This window comes from Budorcas taxicolor, chromosome 8 (assembly GCF_023091745.1).
Source record: "Budorcas taxicolor isolate Tak-1 chromosome 8, Takin1.1, whole genome shotgun sequence".
NCBI classification, from domain to species: Eukaryota; Metazoa; Chordata; class Mammalia; order Artiodactyla; family Bovidae; genus Budorcas; species Budorcas taxicolor.
This window is the reverse complement of record NC_068917.1, coordinates 13923063-13948441: the sequence shown is the minus strand read 5'-3', so window position 1 is coordinate 13948441 and position 25379 is coordinate 13923063. Positions and strand designations below refer to the sequence as shown.

Below are 25379 nucleotides of genomic sequence, written 5' to 3'. Positions count from 1 at the left end.
GATATTGAAACTCTAACTAAACATCTTAATTTATCTACTTTAAAAAATAAACTAAAAAATAAAGTAGAACTATATATAATCTGGCTCTGTATTTTCCAAGTCTCCTGTAAAAGTGTTATCAGACTTTCATAATTTAAAAACAATATTTTTTTTAAAATCAAGGGAGGATGGAAGAGTTTTAGGCTAACCCTGCCTATGACAGTCAAACGACCTAGTGTGGCTCTTCTAAAAGAATGTATGACTTTTCCCCCTAAAACGTTTTGCTTCCACATATTAGGGAGAAGTCCTCATCAGAGCTGAAAATGGAAAAGTGAGGACTGATTCCCCATTTCTGTTTCTCCTGCAAACAAAGATGGCAGCTTTCCTTGCAGAAAATAGGCTGAGACCCAGGGCACAGCTTCAGGTGGGAGGGAAGCACTCGCCCCCGGTGGGCTGTCCTCTGTGGAGCTGGACCCTTTGAACTCCCTGTGCACTGGGCCTTTCAGTCCAGAGGCCAGGACGCTGGGGTCAATCGGCTGCTCTCCACCAGCTGTCACAACAGATTTCACAAGAGCGCTTCAGTGAGCGCAATTGTCTTCATGGGCTCAGACTGGGCGGCTTGTAAACAAGAGACGTTTATTTCTCACAGGTCCGGGGGATGCGAGTCCAAGATCAGAGTGCCTGTGTGCTCAGATGCTGCGGTTCTAGGGAGAGCCCCCTTCCGACTAGGAGGCTCCTGTGTGTCCTCACAGAAGCGGGCAGAACACCCTTAGGTTCCTTTACTAAGGTCCCATTATGAGAGCTGCACTTGTGACCTGGACACCCCCTCAAAGGCCCCACCTCCTAATACCATCACACTGGGGGTCAGGATTTCGACATATGAATATGTTGTTGTGCGGTCACGCAGTCGTGTCTGACTCTTTGCAGCCCCATGGACTAGAGCCCACCAGGCTCCTCTGTCCATGGGATTTTCCAGACAAGAATGCTGGAGTGGGCTGCCATTTCCTTCTCCAGGGGATCTTCCTGACCCAGGGATGGAACCTGTGTCTCCTGCATTGCTGGCGGATTCTCCACCGCTGAGCCGCCAGGGACGCCCATACGGATTTGGCTGGGGAGGGTTGGGGTAGGGGGGACACAGACATTCAGTCCACAACAGTGGAGGCCAGCAGGAGACAAAGAGAAAGGGAGTCCAATTTGAGGGAAGGAAGGAATGTTCTAATGGTCAGAACTGTCTGGAGACAGATGGCTGGAGGCTGCGAGCCCCGCAAGGTGGGAAGGACCCAGGTGGAGGCCGGGTGACTGGAGGCTGCGAGCCCCCCAAGGTGGGAAGGACCCAGGTGGAGGCCGGGTGACTGGAGGCTGCGAGCCCCCCAAGGTGGGAAGGACCCAGGTGGAGGCCGGGTGACACGCGGCAGGACTGCCGTCGAGGGGACCCTGGATGGGAGGGCAGGCCTAGGACTCGGGTCCCTCGCCCCACGTTCTCCTCTGGTGGGCGCCCTACCTTGTCCAAACTGAGCGGTTCGGTGCACATCCTCCGCGCCGGGGAAACCCAGCATGCGGCACACCACGTCTCCGTCCTTCTTGTCCCAGCCGTCATCACACACAGTGCCCCATCGCCGCTCGTGGTACACCTCCACACGGCCCTGGTGCGGGCCCGAGCCGTTCACCAGCCGTACCATCACCGCCTCCACGCCACCTGCCAGGAGCAACGCAGGGTCACGGTCACTCCCCCGAGCCTGGACACAGCAGTGCCCCCAGGAACCCTCCCCAGATCCTCATCACCACCCGGCATGGGGAGGGGCGCCGGGGCTCCAGTGAAGGCCACGCAGGCAGCCAGCAGAAACCATGGTGTCACCCCTGCCCTTCTCTCCACCTTTCTTATTACTTTTTTTTTTTTCAGAGTAGTTTTAGGTTCATAGCAAAATTGAAAAGCAGAAACAGTGCTGGCTTTGGCAGTGCAGGCGCTAAAACTGGAATGATACAGGGAAGACTAGCAAGGATGACATGTGACTTCATGAAGCATTCCATAATTTTTTTTACAGCTACTATAGAAATCAAATACAAATTTCAGCATGGATTGCATAAATTCTTGCTAATTACTGATCATTATTTAATCACTTTACTGAAGATCAAGGTGAAATCCACATTCAGTAATTATAGCACTTAATAAAAATGTGAGAACTGGCTTTCCCCTTTACAGTTGGTGATGCTAGATATCCTATGAAATGAGAAAAGGAAAAACTTAAAAAAAAAAAAGAAGGTATAGACGCCCCCACCCCCAACATGGATAGCTTCCTCCCCAACTATCAACATCTGCCTCCAGAATGGTACATTTGTTATAATCTATGAACACACAGAGACATGTCGTAACCACCCAGAGTCAAGAGATTACACCAGGGTTCACTCTTGGTGTTGTCCATTCTGTGGTCTGAACAAATGTATAATGATATGTATTCACCAACATAGTATCCTACAGAATGGTTTCACTACCCAAAAAATCCTCTGTGCTCCATCCCTTCATCCCCACCCCCACCCCTTAGCCCCTGGCAAACACTGATCTTTTTCCTGTCTCCATAGCTTTGCCTTTCCCATAATGCCATATAGTTGGGATCATACAGTATGTAGCCTTTTCAGATTGGTTTCTTTCACGCAGTAATATGCATTTAAAGCTCCTCTTTCCATGGCTGGATAGCTCATTTCTTTCTACCACCAAATAATGTTCCAATGTCTGGATGTACTATGGCTTAACTATCCATTCACCCAATGAAGGGCATCTTGGAAGGAATTATGAATAAGGCTGCTACAAACATTCATGTTCCGGTTACTATATAGACATAAGTTTTCAATTCATTTGAGTAAATACCAATAAGGAGGTGTTCTCTGGTGGCTCAGCTGGTAAAGAATCTCCTGCCAGTGCAAGAGATGAAAGAGATGCGGGTTCGACCCCTGGGTCAGGAGGATCCTCTGGAGAAGGGAATGGCAACCCACTCCAGTATTCTTGCCTGGAAGGTCCCATGGACAGAGGAGTCTTCTGGGCTATAGTTCATACCGGTCACCAAGAGTCGGACATGACTGAGCAACTGAGCACCTCATGCATCCATCATTCCTGACTATTCTTCGCACATGAGTTTATAAGCTCCAGCCAGGTTATCAGAAGAGGCTGAGGATGAGCAAGAGAGCAGAGACTCCTCCAGATGGAAAACAATGAGCTCAGCGGGACTCAGAGGCCAGGTCTGAGACAGACGCCACCCAGGAGCCGTCGTGACAAGCCAACCTGGAGCCGGCAGCCGCAAACACAGCCCGGCCCGGGCTGGGCGTCTGGCCCTGGTGTGTCGGCTGAGGCTGAGACGTCGGTCTTGAGTTCTCCCAGACCTGCCTCGCCTCTGTCAGCACCCTGTCACCGTGGCCGTGGGCCACGCCAGGCCAGGAGGCTGCCAACGGCAGTCTCCGTGTGGGGTCATCAGTAGAGGGAAAGTGGCAGGAGGAAGCTGTGCATCCCAGAGCAGGCGAGGCCGAGTTCAAGGTCCAAATAACAGGAAGAAGTCTGGTGCGGTACAGGAAGCGCAGCTGACGTTCAGAGACGCCCCTTATCCTCCATTCTGGCCTGCCTCGCTCACTCTAGACTCACTTCTTCATCTTGCCAAATAAGTCACTGACCATCTGTTAGGCTGGTCCCATTGCAGGAGCGATGGATAGATCCGTGAACAAAGTCTCTGCCCTCATGGACTATATTGCAGTGGAGGAGACTAGTCACAGAGCTGGGAAACAAATTCACATATAACTATGGCCACGTAGTGATGGTGCAGACAAGAACAGAAACACAGGAAGGGAATGGAGCATGGAGGGCGCCACTGTGGTTGGCGACACAGGAGAGGAGTGGAGGGTGGAGGCACCGTCATAGACGGGGAGACAGGGAAGGGGCTGGGCAGAGGGTGCCGTCAGACAAGAAGACAAGGAGGGGAACGGAGCTTGAGGGAGCGCCATTTCAGATGGGGAGACAAGGAAGACCTTGAGTAGAGACCCAAAAGAGCTGAGGGAGAACACGGACCCCTCTATCTTAGAAAAACCCCGCTCTGTACTCTGGCCTAACATTTTCACATCCTTTAAATCTCAAGCTTGGATGGCACATCTGCCAGAAAAAGCCTCCTGCGGTCACCCACTCCCATCCAAGCCCCCTTCTGTGGACGTATCTTTTCACTTCATGTAACAGCTGCCTGTTTACCCTTTTAGGACATTGGGAGAATTCCGAGGTCAGGTCATATAGCCTGATACAGTGCCTGGTACCTCGACGTGCCCAGGCTGGGCCCAGTGAAAGCACGCACAAACAAATGCAGTGAGAGAGCACGCACCCCGGAGGGCAGGTCCTGTCTAGTGGACACAGCCAGTGACTTGGGTGGGAGCCTGAATGGAGAGTCAGCATCACGGCTACCAGTGTTTCCAACACCCTCCCTACTACAGCTCAGGCTCTTCTACTAACTCCCCTCACTGACATCTTCTTTCGGTAGGACGACCCCAGGGCTCTGGACCCGGAACTCAAGCTGTTGGCTCGATGGCCGTACATTCTACATGAGAAAACAAGGATGTGGTCGGACATGCAATTATAGTGAGCGCTGAAGGAAGTCCGGAAAGTGTCACTTGGATGCTGAAACGTTAGAATTCCCAGGAGGCTTCAATGTATATGGAAGTGGCAAAAGAATATTTGGAAACAGGACAACTTCAAAACATTGGAAGCATACGGTAACCATAATTATGGGGCTCAGAGCGTCAAGTTCAAGGCTGTTTCTGCCCCAGGCTCCCACACGCCAAGCAAGGTCACAGCCCGCATCAGTCCCGGGGATATGTGTCCCCCAACCCACACACACCCAGACACCAGACACCAGAGTTGATTCATCAAGCACTGAAGCCTGTCCCTGGTCACAAGCTCCCAGGACCCCCAGTTTCAGGACTTCTCCCTACAATGGAGGCTGAACACAGTCCCTTGCCCACGGGGTCAGCAGCCACTGCAGGCCCCAAAAGAATCAATGAGGCAAGTTTCGATCTAGCACCGTCTTATGGAACACAGCACTAAGCTATGATTTTTTTTTTTAATGCGGACCATTTTTTAGGTCTTTATTGAATTTGTTACAATATTGCTTCCTAATATTGCTTCCGTTTTCTGTTCTGGTTTTTTGGACTCGAGGTATGTGGGAGCTTACCTCCCCAACCAGGAATCAAACCCACACCCCCTGCATTGGAAGGTGAAATCTTAAGAACAGAACTGCTAGGGAGGTCTCTAAGCTAAAATTTTTTAATCCTTTCTTCCCCCTAACAAGAGCGCATCCCTGTGGCTACCTCCTTGAGGAAAACCATAAGCTGAGATTTGATCTGATTATGATGCTAACTGCCCCAATGAGGGACTCAGTCTAAAGGGGCAGTCCCACGAACAATAGGCCTGGCCTGCTTTGCCCTAAGAGCTACAGGGGCGGCCGGAGGCAGGCCGTTCCCAGGCCGAGCCGTCATGCCACCTTTGGGAACCTGCTTGGGGAACCACCCAATGACGCTAACACTGACTTCCTCTCCAGCCTGAGACGAACGTCACGACTTGCTAAGAGGTTTGGGTTTCTGTGGGCAGACGGTGTAAACTCTGCCTTTTCCCAGCAGTTTCTGCCCTAGAGCAATGCTTTCCCACCAAGCAAACCACCACCACTGGGAAATGCGCTCACCCCACAGCTGTGTCAGCCCCACAGAATTAGAGGCAGTGTCTAGGAGGCTGCGTCAGCCTGGTTTGTGCCCAACGCCCCTCACCCTGCATGCCCCGTTATACTTCCTGTAAGTCCAGGGAGCTAATTCCTTAGACATCCACCCAGAGCGGTCCCCATGGAGTGTGCCTGGCTGTTTGGGGTCGAGGAGGTGCCTCTCTTTGCACAGGACAGTAGAGGGAGGTGGAAGGCAGTGGTTCAGATTGTTCAAAACCCAGGCACTGGGACTTCCCTGGTGGTCCAGTGGTGAAGACCTGGCCTTTCAAGGTAGGGGGTTCAGGTTTGATACCTGGTCGGGGAGCGAAGATCCCACATGGCTTGGGGCCAAAAAACCAAAACATAAAACAGAAGCAGTATTGTAACAAGTTCACTAAAGACATTAAAAATGGTCCACATAAAAAGAAAATCTTAAAGAAAATAAAACCCAGACACGCCTAAGCCAGTAGACAGAGGGGATGGCTCAGTTGGGGGCAAAGGTCCACATGCTTTCACAACTTCCTGTTACCTCCCGTAACAGCTGCCCTTGACCAACAGGTCTCCACTTCCTTCTTTACCTCCCACCGCAGTGAAGCCCCAGGAAGTCCTTCCTGAGCAAAATGTTGGCACACAACCCTGAAGAACCCACCACGCCCAAGCAGTTCCCATGGATATCTGAGCTTGATTCACAATGGGAACCCCCCGAGTGAAGAGGATATGACACTCGTTCTCTTGTTCAGTCTACTCTGCAGACTGGAATCTACCTGGACATGTGCCCACGGTTTGCAGGTGGAGAGTAGGGACCACCACTGGGTTCCCCACCCTGCTACCTGCAGGAAGAGTTCCGCCCACACTCCACCTCTGCTCCGGGAGACCCGGGCTCAAGAGAAAGACCGAGCGCCGCTCCTCACTGAACACCTGGAGGATGAATGGGGAGTTGCTGACTCGACAGCCTGTCCCAAGCCCTTGGCCACTAAGTCCTGGGCAGAGTTTTTCCTGGCTACCACTCATAGCAGGGACACTGCACTGCTGTTTCCCCTACAGCTCCAGATCTGGGGTCACAGGTTCTCCTCTGCTTCTTTTTTCTGAGTCTTTGCTGCTCTGCACAGGCTTTCTCTAACTGTGGTGAGTGGGGGCTACTCTTCATCGTGGTGTACAGGCTTCTCACTGCAGCGGCTTCCCTTGTTGCAGAACACAGACTCTAGGTGCACAGGCTTCAGTTGCTGTGGGGCATGGGCTTAGCTGCTCCTCGGTATGTGGAATCTTCCCGGACCAGGGATCGAACCTGTGCCCCCTGCATTGGCAGGGAGATTCCTATCCACTACACCACCAGAAACGTCCCAGATCTGCCTTTTTATACAAGGCAGCAGACAGAAAGAGTCCCTTCCATCACAACCTCATACAGCAGCATCACTTTTTGTCTGGCTGGGTAACCACAGGAGAGGAAGCTGATACAGGAAACCCAGGGCAGGAGACTGGCCCTTTCTGGCTGGGTAGGCTCCTTGCTCTCTCCCAGATCAAAGGGTTCAATCATTTCACCAGCAAGTTTTCCAGCGCTTCAATAGTTCTCAGCCCTGCTGGGAGCTTTCTGCCTAGCTACAGAGCCAGACCATAGAACCCACCTCCTCATTCTCTGACCTGCTCTGCTGACCCTGCCCACTACCCAGGCCACTCCTGGGATTGACAATGAGGCTCTCATCCACCCTCCTGCAGCAAGATCTCAGGTACGCTCTTAGCCCCTCAGTTAAACAGGGTGGCCCCTCAGGCACAGATGAGGTCAGACTGTGAAGAAGAACGAAATACGATATATGGATGAAGAAGCCTCTGCATTTTCTGGCGACACCTCTAGCAACAACTTCTTCACACTTAGTTGTGGGTTACAGATGTCACCACTGTTTCACACATGCAGCTACTGCTAGGTAATCGCCACAGTGTCTTTGGGCTTTTCTAACCATCACAAGGAGATCAAATCGGTCCGTCCTAAAGGAAATCAACTCTAAATATTCATTGGAAGGACTGGTGCTGAAGCTGAAGCTCCAATACTTTGGCCACCTGATGCAAAGAGCCAACTCATTGGAAAACAACCTGATGCTGGGAAAGACTGAGGCCAGGAGGAGAAGTGGGTGGCAGAGGATGAGATGGTTGAATGGCATCACTGACTCAATGACCTGAATTTGAGCAAACTCCAGGAGACAGTGAAGGACAGGGGAGCCTGGCACGCTGCAGTCCATGGGGTCGAAAAGAGTCAGACATGATTTAGCAACTGACCACCACCAACAAACCACCACAAATTACGCAGAAACCTAGAAGGGGTAACAGAGAGCTGAGCAGAAGCATAAAGAAGCAAAGAAGGTGGAATGAATAAGCCATGTTGGACATGAGACCCTAGAGTGAAGACATGAGCCCTGGTCCTGAGGCCACCAGAACTGCCTTGGATTCTAAAGACCTTCTTGTTCCAAGCTCTGCAAGCCTTAGTATTACAAGCCCTAGTCTTCTGAAGTCTTCTCGGGTGTCCTTACCATATACCTGCATTACCTGAAGTGACCCAGTGAGTCTCTGGTCTGTGTTACCAAAAAGGCCCAAAGACAGCACCTGTGATCCCATGCACCCATCGAAGGGCTGGTGAGCTACTCGCCTCTTGGGTGTTGAGTGGGGAGGGGAACTCAGATGGAGGGAAGCATGGTGATCCCTGTGGGGAGGCAGCAGGGGAGAGTGGCATGAGGCTGATTCTGGGCTTATAAACAGGGTTTCAATTCTGGCTCCACTAAGGACCCAATGGGACCGCTCTATGCTTAACTCTTCTTACAATGGGGAAAATGGTGATGGTTGGGAGCAAGTACGCATGTCAAGGACTTGGCTCGTCATGGACACCCACCACTGTGAGCCCCAGCCCCATCAGCCTGCACTTTGCCCAGCAACCTGTGGTCAGCTCTGAGGCATCTTCATGACTTGTGAAGATGGCTTGGGTACCAGTAGCCCCATCAGGGATATATCCCTTTTTAATAACAACCAAAAAAAGGCCATGCAGTGAAGCATGGAAAATCTTAGTCCCTAACCAGAAATCGAACCTGTGCCCCCTGCAATGAGAGCATTGAGTTTTAACCACTGTACTGCTGGGGAAGTCCCCAAGATATACTCTTGAGAGTCTTGTTGCAAAGCAAGCTTGCTGCTTGGGGAGTGGGGGAAATGGTGGGTGGGGTGGGGGGCAGGCTCAGCCCTCCAATTGGATTAATCTCCTCCTAACTTCCTCTGCACTCCCCAGGGCTCAGTTCCTGGCTTCTTAGCTTGGGAGGGGAGGGGGACAGGGGCGTCAGCAGAAGACTGGCTCCTGCTGTCAGCAAGATTCTACTCACTAATGCAAGCTGGATGTGATTCGTTAGGCAAGACTGCTCCAGAACGGTCTAGGAATGTGAGCCAGGGCTGAGGCCACTCGGGGGCTCCCAGCACAAATCTAGTATGTAGGGATTCTGTTTTCAAAAACAAATCCTTGCTCTCTTCGCCTTGTAGACATATAGGTAGGAAAAGCAAGGACCTAGACAAAGCAGGCTAGGTCTACCCCAGGTGCCCTGGCCTTGGCATTGAATGTCAATGTTGGCCTTGAACCCGCCCCCTGCCCCCACTGCATATACAGCATTCCTCTCCACTCTGTATCAGGCCTGACAGCTGTTCATTCTGCCTCTGGGAATGGAAGGGAACTTGACAGTATCTCTGGGGAATCCATTCCAGGATTTTAAAACCTGCATCTGGTTTCACTCACAGGGCACTGGCATCTCTGGATGGCTCCAGGGTTTTTTTCATCCAATTATTCCCTACCTTACTTTACTCTATTTACTTTGGGTTTCAGGGTTATAATTGAGGGGGCAAGATGCCGAATATCTTTCTCTAGCGTCTGGTGGGAGCACAGCCGAGGGAGTGGCTGCAATATTCGGCCTCTCCGTGGTCCTGGGAGGTCAGTTTAACAACCAGTAGCTACCATCTTGGAACTGGTTTTGAGAGCTAGGGGACCCTTTAGAACTACCCACTGCCTATGGGGCTTGTCTGCACCTGGCTTAGAACCACCCCGTCCTCAGCGACAACAAAGGCAGATTCTGCCAGGGAGAGATTTCAAATCAAGGATGGATGACGAAGGGAACTCATGGACACCTAGCGCCTGCGTGGCGCGGCATGTCAGGCCCGGGGCAGAGCGCTCTGCCCACGGCTTTGCTCATTTACTCCTCTCAACGGCTCCACGAGTTAGTCATTATGACCTTCACTGAACAGAGAAATGGGCCCGGAAGAGTCAAATAACTTGCCTAGGGTCACACAGCTGCTCCGAAGTGGAGCCGGGGAGGAGAGCAAAGGCCCTTCATTTTCAAACCACAGAGCCAGCAGAACACTGAAGACAAGTATTTCCCTCTTTACACGAAAAGTGCCTTTCATCTGTCTCCCAGCAGTCCTCTGGAGCTGCAGGAAAGCATGTCTCGAGGAGTAAGACAAAGAGCCTGGGACTTCAGCAGTTCCTGGCCATGGGCTGTCTCTAAGAATCACCTGAGTGCTTCAAAATCAACCAGGAGGTGCTATATTTAAAATGGATAACCAACAAGGACCTGCTGTCTAGCACAAGGAACTCTGCTCAATGTCATGCGGCAGCCTGGATGGGAGGGGAGTTTGGGGGAGAATGGATACACGTATATGGTTGGCTGAGTCCCTTCGCTGTACACCTGAAACTATCATAACATTATCAACCAGCTATACCTCCGTATAAAATAAAAAGTTTTTTTTAAAAAAGATCAACCAGTGGGAAAGTGGGGAAGGGACATTTCTGAACAGATGGCAGGTGTTGTAAATGTCCAGCCAGGGCTAAAAGCACTGCTGTAGGGGACAGACCTAGGATCAAGCCTGGGCTACGCAATTTCACAGTAGCTGAGTCTTATGCAGTAGTCCTTAACCTTTTTCCAGCCAGGCTCTGCTGCAGGCCATCACTTCTAAACTGTACTCTGGCCTGTGGATGCACCTTATAAAATGCTATTTCCTAATGGTGCAGGCATGCGTGCTATGTCGCTTCAGTCGTGTCTGACTCTTTGGGACCCCATGGATTATAGCCCACCAGGCTCCTCTGTCCATGGGGATTCTCCAGACAAGAATACTGGAGAGGGTTGCCATGCCTTTGCACCAGGGACCTGTTTCATGGATGACAATTTTTCCACAGACTGGGAGGAGGGAGGGGATGGTCTCAGGATGATTCAAGCACATTACATTTATTGTGTGCTTTATTTCCATTATTATTACATCAGCTCCACCTCCAGTCATCAGGCATTAGATCCTGGAAGCTGGGGACCCCTGCTGTTAGGCACATCAATGTCACCTCCTCCAGGAGGGCCTCCCTGACCCATGGCTCCCACACATGAGAAATAGCCTAGCACTGTTCCCTCAGCCAGCCCCCATGCCCCCACCACAGTTAGCTCTGGAGAAGACAGGCATTCAACATCCTTGTGGTTCCCACTCGTAGCCTCACTTGCAGGCAGAAACCTGGCATGCTGCCATCAACAAGTGGTACTAAGTGAGTGAGTGAGTGGATAAATGAATGGATGAGGGGCTCCCGGAACAGAACCTGCTGGGATATGCATCAGAAGGGCCCAAAAGTCCAGGGAACTTTGCTTCTCATGAGACAAGAGGAGGGGAAACCAGGCATAATCCTGAAATCTCACAGCTCCTTTAGGTGTGTTTATCTTGCCTTCCAGACCCTGCCAAAGCAAAACAAGGCAAAAGACAGGAGGTTGTGGGGAACAGAAATAAACACATGGGGCTGGAAAAATAGGCTCTGATACTCTGCAGCTGCAGAGTGGAGCCCCAGGGATAATCTAGACCGGCTGCCCTTTAAGGAGGCTGAACTTTCCTTCTGTGAAGAAAGAACTCCCCGTGCCCCCCAGCCAGCCTGCAGCACGAGGGCTCTATGCTGCCCAGACAGGGCACTGCTCTTTCCCCTGACATCCACGGCAAATGTGGTCCGTATGCGAAGGACAGGAGCCATTCCACGAGCCTAAGGAATTTCCAGCCAGGCTCTGCTGGAGGGCATTGCTTTTAAACTGTGGTCTGGCCTGTGGGTGCACTTTATGAAATGCTATTTCCTAATGGTGTGGGCGTGCGTGCTAAGTTGCTTCAGTCGTATCCAACTCTGTGACCCTGTAGACCATAGCTGACCAGGCTCCTCTGTCCACGGGGAATCTCTAGGCAAGAATACTGGAGTGAGTTGCCAGGCCCATGCCATGCCCAGGAAGGTCAAGGGATCTTCCTGACCCAGGAATTAAACCCTAACTGACTCTAAATATGGTGCTTTACGCCTCCTCAAAGCATTTTTGTTAGGTCTCATTTGATCTTTGCAGTCCTCCTCTGGGGTGGTGGGTATGATACCCATTATACAGATGAGGAAACTGAGACTCAGAAGGAAAGTGACTTCCTCAAGGTTACTTGATAGTGGCCACACGTGGTCTCCAGTCCAGCAGTCCCACAGGTCACTGTACTGTGTCTTTGATTGAGGGGGTGGGGTTTACTTACTGGGCAGAAAGAATAGCAGAAGTATCTCCCAATTATCACCGTCCTTTTTATGTGGGATTATTTTTTCTTAACTGTTGACTCACCCATTGGCCCCCTCAACTCTACTGCATATCTTTAGAAACCAGGAATTTGTCTTGGCTCATTTTGTTTCTCTAATGCCCTATGGGGCTTCAGCAGTGGCTCAGCAGTGAAAGAATCCACCTACAATGCAGGAGATGCAAGTTTAATCCCTGAGTCGAGAAGATCCCCTGAAGAAGGAAATAGCAACCCATGAGAAGGCAATGGCAGCCCACTCCAGTACTCTTGCCTGGAGAACCCCATGGACGGAGGAGCCTGGTAGGCTGCAGTTCACGGGGTCGCTAAGAGTCAGACAACTGAGCGACTTCACTTTCACTTTTCATTTTCATACACTGGAGAAGGAAATGGCAACCCACTCCAGTGTTCTTGCCTGGAGATCCCAGGGACAGCAGAGCCTGGTGGGCTTCTGTCTCTGGAGTCGCACAGAGTCGGACACGACTGAAGCGACTTAGCAGCCAATATTCTTGTCTGGGAAATCCCATGGACAGGGGAGCCTGGCTGGCTACAGTCCATGGGGTTGCAAAGACTCAGATTCGGCTGCGCGCCTGAACAAGAACAGCAACAACGCTCCAGTCATGGCTGCCTGGCTCCCAGCAGGTGTTCAATAAAAATGTGTCTGATCAAATGATGAATGAAGCGCTTTCCCTGCCCAGTCCTGAAGCAGGGGTTCACTCCCATCACTGCGGGAGAATGTTGCTAACAGAAGCTCTGCCGGGAGCTGGATCTGTAGGAATTTACTGGGCGGCTCGGGTAGAGACCTGAGTCCTTTGCTTTGCATTTGTTCTCAAAGGGCAGTGAGGGGTCAGAGAGGGTCAACAGGCCTTTAGAAATAGCAAGAAAAGCTGTAAAGCCAGGAGAAAGGCCATCCCAAAACCCCACTCTGTTACATACATAACTGTGAGGAGGTGCCGATGTTCACACAGCATTCCTCTAAGGCCTTCACAGACCATTGCCTTACCTCCAGGGTTCATGAGCAATGCTACTGGCCTTTCCAGCCTGGACGAGAGGAGTCTGAGGGAAATGCATGCATGCTAAGTCGTTTCAGTCAAGTCCGACTCTTTGCGACCCCATGGACCGTAGCTCACCAGGCTCCTCCATCCATGGGATTCCCCAGGCAAGAATACTGCAGTGGGTTGCGATTCCCTTTTCCAGGGGATCTTCCTGACTCAGGGATTGAACCCAGGTCTCCTGCAGCTCCTGCACGGCCCGCAGATTCCTTACCTCTGAGCCACCAGGGAAGCCCCTGGGGGGAGAATAGATACATGTGTATGAATGGCTGAATCCTTTTGCTGTTCATCGGAAACCATCACAACATTGTCAGTTAATTGGCTATACTCAAATACAAAATAAATAGTCTAATTAAAAAAAGAAAAGAAAAAAAGACTGTTGGCCTTTCCTAAAAAGGCTCTTTCACACCCTCTGGCTTCGTTCATCCTGTCCCCACCCTTCCTTGTTTCCTCTCTCTATTCTGCTCTCTTTCAAGTTCAAGGTCTGAGATGCTTGGCTGGAATGCTTTCCCATCTGTGTATTCTAAATCCTTGCTGTTTGTTTTTAGTTTTCTTTTATTTTTGGGTGTGCAGCAAGTGGGATCTCAGTTCCCCAATCAGGGAACAAACCCACATTCCCCCTGCGTTGGAAGCGTAGGGTCTTAACCACTAGGCCACCTAGGAAGTCCCAAAATATCTTCATTTCTCTCTTGCTCTCTTTTTTCTTTTGTTTTTGTTTGTTTTTTGCTGTACCATGCAGAATCTTAGTTCTCCGACCAGGGATCGAACTCATGCCCCCTGCACTGGGAGCGTGGAGTCTTAACCACTAGACCTCCAGGGAAGTCCCTCTAAACCCTTGAATCCTGCCTGCACAGTGGGTCCACCACTTTCTAGCTCTACCTTGGCCAAGTAATTTAACCTCTCAGAACAGCTTCCCTATCTGTTAAATGGGACAATGACATACTCCTTAAAGAGTTCTTCTAACATATGAGAAATGCTGGGCTGGAAGAAGCACAGGCTGGAGTCAAGATTGCTGGGAGAAGTATCAACAACCTCAGATATGCAGATGACACCACCCTTATGGCAGAAAGTGAAGAGGAACTAAAAAGCCTCTTGATGAAAGTGAAAGAGGAGAGTGAAAAAGTTGGATTAAAGCTCAACATTCAGAAAACTAAGATCATGGCATCTAGTCCCATCACTTCATGGGAACTAGATGGGAAACAATGGAAACAGTGTCAGACTTTATTTTTGGGGCTCCAAAATCACTGCAGATGGTGACTGCAGCCATGAAATTAAAAGACGCTTACTCCTTAGAAGGAAAGTTAAGACCAACCTAGATAGCATATTCAAAACCTAGATAGCATATTCAAAAGCAGAGACATTGCTTTGCCAACAAAGGTCCATCTAGTCAAGGCTATGGTTTTTCCAGTGGTCTTGTAAGGATGTGAGAGTTGGACTGTGAAGAAGGCTGAGCGCCGAAGAATTGATGCTTCTGAACTGTGGTGTTGGAGAAGACTCTTGAGAGTCCCTTGGACTGCAAGGAGATCCAACCAGTCCATTCTAAAGGAGATCAGCCCTGGGATTTCTTTGGAAGGAATGATGCTAAAGCTGAAACTCCAGTACTTTGGCCACCTCATGCGAAGAGTTGACTCACTGGAAAAGACTCTGATGCTGGGAGGGATTGGGGGCAGGAGGAGAAGGGGACGACAGAGGATGAGATGGCTGGATGGCATCACTGACTCGATGGACGTGAGTTTGAGTGAACTCCAGGAGTTGGTGATGGACAGGGAGGCCTGGCGTGCTGCGATTCATGGGGTTGCAAAGAGTCGGATACGACTGAGCGACTGAACTGAACTGAACTGAACATATGAGGAGCTCGGGGTGGGAGGTGGTGGTGGTGAGTTCTCAGTAAATAGTACCGAGCTGGTGGCTCAGATGGTAAAGCGTCTGCCAGCAATGTGGGAGACCCAGGTTTGATCCCTGGGTCAGGAAGATCCCCTAGAGAAGGAAATGGCAATATACTCCAGTATTCTTGCCTGGAGAATTCCATGGATTGAGGAGCCTGGTAGGCTTCAGTCCATGGGATCGCAAAGTGTCGGACATGACTGAGTGACTTTGCTTCGCTTCCCTTCGCTTCGCCATATAAGCCCCCAGGATCCTGGTGGGAACAGCGGCACCGGGGCAAGGGACTCGCCCAGCCTCTAAATCAGTGAATCAACCAGCCATCCTTCCCCGACCACAGTATCCACAGGACCTCCTGGGATGCATCCACAGGCTCTGCCTACCTCTTTGTTCCCACAGAATTCCACAACAGTACTCTTTGGAAGAGCGGCTGAAATTCAGCACCAGGGGAAATAAGCCCATCTGAACAATTGGTTCCAAGTACATCCCGGAGGGGAAGTGCAGCCGTGAAATGAACGCAGTGGCAGCTAACTCTGATCCAGTTACATCAAAAAGACACAGTGGTGGGGACCTCCCTGGCTTAAGCTATTGCCTCCAGCATCTTAACCACCCAACCTAAAATGACTGAGTACAGGGTCATGGGGATTATGAACAATTCCTGAGTTGGTTGGGTTGCTTTCTCAATAAACACGTTAACCATTCCTGGTTTTAATGTATGTCTCAACTTAAAGCTTTCTTCAAACAAAACCCACATCAAAGACTAATACTTCAATTCTTCAGTGGTTCCAAGGCACTGTTTTTGTAGAAAATGCCTTGCTCACCTTTGGTCTGAGGTTTGTATTACTAAAAGTTTTCTTCAGGGCAGATCCCAGAAACCATCAGCTGTTTGCCAAGGACAGGGGGATGCTGTGGTCCTCCAGGCCCCCAGGAGGATGGGTGTCAGCTGAACATGGTTCATGCAAGAAACAGAGATGCTGTGTGTTCAGTGGCTACATCGTCTCCAACTGTCATGTGACCCCACGGACCATAGCCACCAGGCTCCTCTTCCACAGGATTCTCCAGGCAAGAACACTGGAGTGAGTTGTCATTTCCTTCTGAGGGGGATCTTCCTGACCCAGGTATCAAACCCATGTCTCCTACATCTCCTCCACTGGCAAATGGATTCTTTACCACTGCGCCACCTGGGAAGCCCAGAACACAAATCCTAGTGGGCCTGTTAGTGACCTCCTAGCATCCTCTATTCTCTGTGAGATCTCTGATTCTCCAAGGGGGCTGCGTTGCCCCAGGGCCCAAGCTTCAGCTCTTCCCTCTCTGTTTTCTTGACTGGGAATGTCAGAGGCTCTCAGGCAGTCCCCTATTCCCACCACACTCTCCCACTTCATCTCCTGGCTTCTTAAAGGAGCCCAGCTTCGTGTTTTTCCTAGGCTTCTTGGATCTATTCAAAGCCATCAAACCAAGGGCGGCTCGGATTCATCGGAACTGAGCGGCTTTCTGCATCAAGCAATCTGAAGGTCTCCTGGAAGGGGTCGCTGGAAGCTTTCAGGAAAAGTCACTGGATTTGTTTTCGGAAAGCTTAATACAGGCTCTTGGCAAAGCGAAATGCCGACAGGGCCAGATCATGCGCAGAGCAGAGGAGAAAAGAGGAAATTGCGGTTGGAGAGGTTCAGGGGGTGACCTCAAGGCCACATGGCTGGGTCAGAAGGACACTCAGATCTCAGGATTGCTGCTCTGCAGCCTGCCTGTCCCCTCTCCTTCTCAGGAAATCGGGGATTCTGAAAAACGGGATTTTCTCTAAGGGAAGTAGCTCAGTGAGAGCAGAGCAGTGGCAGCAGGGAAGCCTGGGCCCAAAGTGGACCTTTCCGTCGGGGGAAGAGCCAGCCTGCCGGGCGCCAGCTCCTGCTGAGGTGCCGAGGACCACTGTGGGCGGCTGGGGCTCCAGTGTCCCGGCCCGGGTCCCAGCTCTAGCCTGGGCCTCCACCCGGCTGTTCACCTCCCACTGCTGCCACATCACATGCCGCTTGCAGCTCATCCTGGCTGCCCAGAGCCCAAGCCCGACCTCCTGTCCACAGATCCCCAATTGCTTTCCTGGCCTCAGTTTTTGATTCCTGCTCCCAAACCCTGGCTGCTGCACCAAACGTTTTGGGTTTATCAGACAGCGCTCTGCTGTTTTACGTGAGGTTCTCTACCTTGAATTCCTTCACCTTCTCCAGACATCAGACGGACACCAACTTGGCCTTCAAGACTTGGATCAAAGACACGTCATCCAGTGACCCGCTTTGTACATTCGTCTCCTACAGCCCCCACCATGCTCTCTGAGGAATGCTGCCTGTCCCTTTCAACTGCCGGCCTCTGAGCTCCTCAAGGTGAGGACAGGTCTTCCTCATGGGGCCCTCAGCCAGGGCCTGGTCTCCAGAGAAGGACGAGTGAATGTTCGCTGCTGCTGCTGCTGCTGCTGCTAAGTCACTTCAGTCACGTCTGACTCTGTGCGACCCCATAGACGGCAGCCCACCAGGCTCCCCCATCCCTGGGATTCTCCAGGCAAGAACACTGGAGTGGGTTGCCATTTCCTTCTCCAGTGCATGAAAGTGAAAAGTGAAAGTGAAGTCGCTCAGTTGTGTCCAACTCTTAGTGACCTCATGGACTGCAGCCCACCAGGCTCCTCCGTCCATGGGATTTTTCCAGGCAAGAGTACTGGAGTGGGGTGCCATTGCCTCCTCTGGAATGTTCGCTAAGTAAGTGAATAACTGACATTCTCTTCCCTAAGTGTTTCTTTCCTTCCACACATCTACCTTTCCTCTGTGACAGAAGTGAGACGAATCCCTCACCCTCTTGACTCCCTTCCAAGCTGGCTCTGTGCTGTGCTGGCTGGGTTACTGACCTTCAGGTTTCAGGCCTCCACTGTTCCTGCTCAGTTCTTATCAGGTTCCAAACACTCCTTATCTTCCGTCCTTGTGCTCATTTCTCTCTCAAGTGTCTCCTGCTCTGCTCCAGCCAGCACCTGAAGGGGTATTTCTTGTTCAGTTGCTCAGTTGTGTCCAACTATTTGTGACCCCGTGGACTGCAGCACCCCACTCTTCCCTGTCCTTCACCATCTCCCAGAATTTGCTCAAACTCATGTCCAACCATTTCGTCCTCTGTCTCCCCCTTCTCCTCCTACCCTCAATCTTTCCCAGCATGAGGATCTTTTCCAGTGAGTCGGCTCTTTGCATCGGGTGGCCAAAGTATTGGAGCTTCAGCTTCAGCATCAGTCCTTCCAGTGAATATTCAGGGTTGATTTCTTTTAGGACTGACTGGTTGGATCTCCTTGCTGTTCAAGGGACTCTCAAGACTTGCTGTTCAAGGGACTGTTCAAGAGTCTTTTCCAGCACCACAGTTGGAAAGTATCAGTTCTTCGGCTCTCAGCCTTCTTTATGATCCAGCTCTCACATCTGAACATGACTACTGGAAAAACCATTGCTTTGCTGCGAGACCATTTTTCTGAGTGAGTTTTGTATCTCTGTGTATTTTCAGTCACCAAAAATAAAGGGAAGGGAAGAAACATTTAAAAAACACTTTTCCATCTCCACCACCCTGTGGTGTTTGCATCTGTCAGGGACACTATGTGAGGATAAAGAGAAGGGATGAACAAAGGCAGAAACTGAACACAATCAGTCAGGAAGAACAGGAAAAGCCCGTGAGGGGGCAAGTGTTGCTGTCAGAGGCAGAGCCCCCATCCCAGGCATGAAAACTTCAGTGTGGCTGATCCCAGAAGCCCCCAAGTAGGTGAGACAGTCAAGGCTTGGTGAAATAAAGAACAAACTCTGAGATGGGGGAAAGTCTCTTAAAAGTAACTGAGACTCTAAGAAAGTACAACTAGGGATTTCCCTGGCAGTCCAGTGGGAAGACTTCACCTTCCAATGCAGCGGGTGCAGGTTTGATCCCTGGTTGGAAGCTAAGACCCACATGCCTTGGGGCCAAAAAACCAAAACATAAAACAGAAGCAATATTGCAACAAATTCAGTAAAGACTTTAAAAATGATCCACATCAAGAACTTTTTTAAAAACTAAAAAAATAAGTAAAAAATACAACTAGTGAGTATAACAGAAGAGAAGCGGTCTCAATGACATAGAGAACAAACAAGTGGTTGCCAGTAGGGAGAGGGAAGAGGGGAGGGGCAAGGCAAGGGTAGGGGATAAAGAGGTACAAACTATTAGGTATAATATAGGGATGTTCTGTACAGCTTGGGAGCAGAGCCAATATTTTGTGATAACTGTAAATGGAGTATAATGTTTAAACACTATGAATCATTATATTATACATCTATAACATATGACATTTTATATCAACTAAACTTCAATTATAAAAATAGATTTTAAACAATGAGCATTGGTAAGGAAGAAATGAGCAATTTCATATTAAACCCACTAAGGAGAGTGGCCCACGAGGACCCCATGCTGACCCCCATGTCAAAGGCCAGAGAGAATGACTCCGAGAATAAAAGAGAATCCAAGATGGCAGCTCAAGGACTGCTGGTGGACTCCAGACCCGCCTTGGGTGTTGGCTCTGCCCTGGATGAATGCCTCTGGGTCTGGGCGGCCTCCTTATCCTCTTCCTCAGCTTTCTCATCTTTCTAACAGGCACACGATTTATGCCTCCTGGATAGGACTGGAGAATTAAGTGAAATGTGGGGCACAGACACTTGACTTCTCCGAGTACCAGGTGCTAATTGGTTAGCAGTCCTGAGTGAGTGCCTACTTTAACTTGGAAGTGTGGTTTACTTTCAAATCATGCTGTTGCTGAGGTAGTAAAGTTGTACCAGGCATAAAACGTGCACACAGTTGGACTAATAGATACAAGTATACATAAAAAGTCGGGTAGCTCTGTCCCTCAGGTCTGAAAGAATGCTAGCTTCTGGCGCTACACTATCCCAGACAGGTTCCCTGGCATCTCCAGAGACAGGGATGGATGGAAGGCAATTCATAGACTCCAGTGGGTGGTCTTTGCATCCTATATTCTGAAAGAGGGGCTTTCCAGGTGGTGATAGTGGTAAAGAACCCACCTGCAAGGCGGGAGACAAAAGAGACTTGGGTCAGAAAGATCCCCTGGAGGAAGGCATGGCAACGCACTGCAGTATTCTTGCCTGGAGGGTCCCATGGATGGAGGGGCCTGGCGGGCTATAGTCCATAGCGTCTTGAAGAGTCAGATCCAACTGAAGCAACTGAGCGCACGCGCGCGCGCACACACACACACACACACACACACACACACACACACACACGTTCTAAAAGAGAGATAGAAGGAATTCTCTGGCGGTCCAGTGGTTAAGACTCTGAGTTTCCATGGCAGAAGGCATGGGTTCAAACCCTGGCCGGGGAACTAAGATTTCACATACTGTGAGGCATAGCCCGAAAACAAAACAAAACATTGAGAATCGGTTAAAGCAGAGACAGAGACATCTCAGCAGCAATGGAAAAGAACTGTCTAGAAACCACCATCCTGATCACTTATTTTGAGCTTATATACTGCACGCTAGGGTGTCCACTGGTTCCCCACCCTGCCAAACACACAGAAACCTATTTCCCTACATACTGAAAACACACACAAGGTGTTAACCATTTTTCAATTTTTCTGAGATGCTACTGATAGCTATTGCTAAGCTCTGGCTTGGAATTTACCCCTGGCCCCTCCTGCGTACATTTTCCCATGTGAATCCTAATTGAGGAAACATTTTTAAACAATCTGAATTTACATCCTGCTTGAAATTCATGCTGTGGGGCTTAAACAACACAGATCCTTTACTTACTCCCTCGCTGCAAAAATACTGTGTATTTTTCTTGCAAATGGACCATCGATGAGGGTAAAACAAATGTCTTTCTGTCTTGAGATGTGTAAACCTAACTTTTTCTTCTTGGCCAAACTCTCAAAAGCCAAAGCCTTGCCTCAAACAAACAAACAACAACAACAAAAGGCCTTTACCTCTCATCAAGCAGAAATCAGAAGCTCCGCATTCTATTTAGCCTCACTTTGGCCATGGCCTAGCCGGGAAACTGTGGGAATTCTGTCCAGCTGTCTGGAGTGGAAGAGGAGGTGGTTTGAAATACCATCCAACCCTTATGACTCCAAAATCCTAAGACTCTAAAACCCTATGACTCCAGGCCCAAACAAGGATCAATAATTACAAGATCTTGTTCTGAAAATAGTTTAATATTGACTTAAAACATGGGTCCTGAGAAGTCTTTGCTATAATGCCTTCTTCAAAGGAAAACCTCCAACTTCTGATTCTGACCTGAGGAGGGGGTCTATGTTTTTTCTCATCAATCCTTTTAATGTAGTAACACCCCCACCTGCTGGAGTTTTAGCTTTGTGCTGTTAAAGGTGGGAGGTGGTGGTGGACGTTTTGTTGCTAAGTCATCTTGGATTCTTGGGACCCCATGGACTGAGGCCCATCAGGCTCCTCTGTCCATGGGATTTCCCAGGCAAGAATACTGGAGCCATTTCCTACTCCAGGGGATCTTCCCTTCCCAGGGATTGAACCTGGGGATCCTGCATTGCAGGCAGATTCTTTACCACTGTGCCACCAGGGTAGGAGGTGTTTGGTAAAGGTTCCAGGGCTCAGGGGCAAGCTGGGTTCCTAGAGGAGGGTTCCTCCTCACCACATCCTTTTTTAAGGAAGGTGGAGCCCTGGGCTGAGAACTTTTTCTTTCACCCTTGGGAACTCATGGCGGGGCTGCCCTGGGCTGGAGGAATGACTAAGAAACCCCCCCAGAAGTAGGCACTCAGCATGGGTCAGAATTTCCTCACTTTTCTGTAAGATGATCTCCTGGCCCCTCCTCAGAACCTCAGTCCCAGGGATCCAGTGAATGCCTCTGGGACCAGAGTTCTGTGGAAACATAACCAGGAGTCTGACTATAGTGTGGGTTTGGCGTGAGCAGAGGCAGCCTGGTGGGTGGAGGCCGTGGGAAGGCCCAGGTCTCAGCCCGGAAGAGCTTCAATCACCCTCCTTCAGCCTCAGGCCCTGTAACCCCTATCTCCAGGTGGGAGCTCCTTGAAGTTATTTAAGGAGCCCACTCCTCCTCTTCAAGACCAGGGGCCTGGGAATTCCCTGGCGGTCCAGTGGTTAGGACTCCATACTTTCACTGCCAAGGGCGTGAGTTCAATCCTTGTGTCAGGGACCTAAGATCCCACAAGCTTTGAGGTGCACCAAAAAAAGGTGCAGCGGTGGGGACGCTTCCCTGCTGGCTCAGTGGTAAAGAACCCGCATGCCAATGCAGGAGATTCGGGTTCCCTCCCTGATCCAGGAAGATCCCACGTGCTAAGGAGCAACCAAGCCTGTGCACCACAACTACTGAGCCTGTGCTCTGCAGCCCGGGAGCCACAGCGATGGAAGCCCATGCGCCCTAGAGCCCGTGCTCTGCAACAAGAGAAGCCTGAGCACCACAGCTAGAGAGTAGCCCTTACTCGCAGCAACGAGAGAAAGTCTACGTGCAGCAACGAAGACCCAGTACAGCCGAAAAAAAAAAAGACCAGAGGCCTTCCTCTCATTCCAGAATCAGAGAAGGCCGAGGCCTGGGTGTTCTGCCCAGCCTCTGCTCCTTGCCCTGAGAGTCTCTACTCCCCACTCCAGGCCTCTCAGAATGGGAAATGGACAAGGCCGTTCAGCCTGGCGGGCCTGCAATGTTGTGTGTGTCTTATGTGTGTCTTTCATGCCTTGCATGCTGCATCTATGGTCCCCTGTCGATGGGGTTGAACCTGCAAAGCCACCCCACTTTCCTGCTCCATCACCGATGGAGACATTTTGGGGTCTTGTCGGGGGCAGTTACCTGAGCTCTGGGCTCCAGGGAGGGTACAGCCCCTTCAGGGCCAAAAAGAACACCAGCAGTGTGTGAGAAGGGGCTGGCCAGCCTCTGAGTGCAGAACAGAGGCTCCAGGGCCAAGTAGATTCGATGCCCTTCCCCCAGGCTCCCTGCCCATGCCTGGGGGAGCCCCCAACCTCTGCGACTCAGCTCTCTCCCACACCCATCCCCCCATACGCTGTGCCTCCAGCTTCGGGATCCAATCCCACTGCAAAGCCCACACAGCCAGGCCCACCGAGGCAAGGTAAACAGAGATGAAAACATCCCTGTGGGCTGCATGGTGACTGACAGCCCACAGCTCTTCCAGGCTTGCCCAGCGCAGCCCACCCCCTGCTCTTGAGTCAGCAGGAGAAGCTGCCAAAAAGCCTGACAAGCACCCGTGGGTACACACTGGGTGGGCAGTGTCTCTGCTATCCCTCTCAGAGGTCATCTTTCCACCGTCCCTCCTTTCCCACCACCCCATCAGGACTTCTCCATTTCACAGGGGAATGTCAGTGTCCTTCTCAGCTGCCTTGGCACTGTTCTACCAAAAGTCAACAGTCAACAAAGAGCTGTAGAAGGCAGTGTTCAAGAGACAAAGTAGTTTGCCCAGCTCTCAAAGAAATGTGACTCAGATATATCACTGACATCCTAGATCAGATCTAGACTCTCTTCCTTTGCCTTCAATTTTTTTCTTTTTTTTCAGCTCCTGCACGGTCCAACACATCTCTTCTAGCTGAGACATTCCCAGTCAAGCCCTTGGCTGTCCTTGAAAGGGACTCTAGATAATGCTAGAAAGCATATAGATAGCTTGTGGATTACAGCATCCAAGGTAAGGTGTGGAGAAGGACACAGCAGCCCACTCCAGTATTCTTGCCTGGAGAATCCAACGGACAGAGGAGCCTGGCGGGCTATGGTCCATGGGGTTGCAAAGATTCAGAAATGACTGAAGCAACCTGGCATGGCACAGCAAGGGAAGATGAGCGTATGGAGTCCCTGTAGATATGGGCATACCTGTCCTCAGGTACACCCATCGCTTTAGAGAGACAAAAAGCTATCACGTACATTTCTCCTACTGGATCTTTAATCACTGTCCTAGGAAAGGAAAGGGCAGAGGAAGTAGGAGGCAAGATAAAGGTTCAGGGACTTTGGAGAAGGTACTATTCAAGAGCAAGGTCTCTTGGCCCTGCATAGCTTGGATGGAAGTGTCCACTGAAACCAAGGATCAGCCTTCAGGAAACCTCATGCTGGGTCCAAAGGGTGCATCTACAGTGGTGTCTGTGCATTTCCCCAGGCCCTGGATTCCTGGAGAGCCCACACCAGAGCCCCTATGCCTCAGAAGAGGGTAAACAGCTTGAGCCTTTATGAAGATGGTAGATTTTAGAGCCCCCAGAATACTATGTGCTGGTACCGTTTTTTTAACTTGGCTAGAAAGTTCTATTCATTGAAACTTGGCTTGGAGCCTCGCTCTTCTCTGGCGATCTCTCCAAGGTTCTACATGGAGCCCTTCATAGTGGAAGTAAGCCCTGGAAAAGACTGTTATAACTAGATAAGCTGACTTTCCTCGTAAACATTGTAGGAAGGACCCTGGTTGGAGAGACATCCATTTCTGGACTCAGTGGTCTGCCAAATGAGATCTCCAGCATCACTGCTCAGTTAGTGGCAGAGGGAAAAAACAAACAGGATTCTGCTTAGCCTCAACACCTTTCCCCATATAACTACCCAGGTAGGTCAAGCTCTTTAAGGAAGTCAGTAACTGAATTTTAGCAAGCATCTCTGATGATTTGAGAAAGTCTGTCTGAATTGTGTATTACATAGGATACTAATAATTAATACTGAGTCCTAACCATGTGTCCTAACCACCAGTTACATGGATTGACTCATTTAATTCTCACATTGACTCATTTAATTCTCACAATGACTCTATGATGTAAGAACACTTTTTATTCCCATTCTATAGATGAGAAAACTGAGGCACACATTACATAGTGAGGCAACCAGAAAGACGCCTGGGCAGTCTGCCTCCAGACCCTTCCACACAACCACTGGAAACATAGCCTGCGCCCCTGGGGTATAATTCTCTCTTGCTGGACAAACTGAGCCCTGGAGCAGGTAGGCAGCTTCTTTGACACTGGAGTCGGGGCCAATGGCTCCATCTCCCAGACCCCAAAACTTGTGGGGCTGCTTGGGGGAACAGCCACACCCGTGCCGACCCAGAATCCCAGTGACCCCAACAGAATTTCCTTACTGGCATCCACTGTTCTGTCTCCTTTCTCTCCTTTCTCCCCTTTTGGGCCTCGATCACCTAGAATAGAGGAGGAAAACCCACATTAGAAATGGAAATAAATCTGCATGGTGAACAAAGTCTTATCAC

The 25379-nt window shown here is 50.4% G+C and overlaps 1 protein-coding gene and 1 pseudogene across 1 annotated transcript in view; one reads left to right on the top strand and one right to left on the bottom strand.

The window, feature by feature from the left end:
• Positions 1–25379, bottom strand: part of SCARA5 (scavenger receptor class A member 5) — a 134921-nt gene that overhangs the window by 11111 nt on the left and 98431 nt on the right. The window contains exons 7-8 of the mRNA XM_052644878.1: positions 25254–25310; positions 1481–1675 (exon numbers count right to left, since the gene is read on the bottom strand). Coding sequence (XP_052500838.1) covers positions 1481–1675; positions 25254–25310 — 252 coding nt within the window. The remainder of the gene's footprint in view (positions 1–1480; positions 1676–25253; positions 25311–25379) is intronic.
• Positions 1920–2013, top strand: LOC128052889 (uncharacterized; annotated as a pseudogene).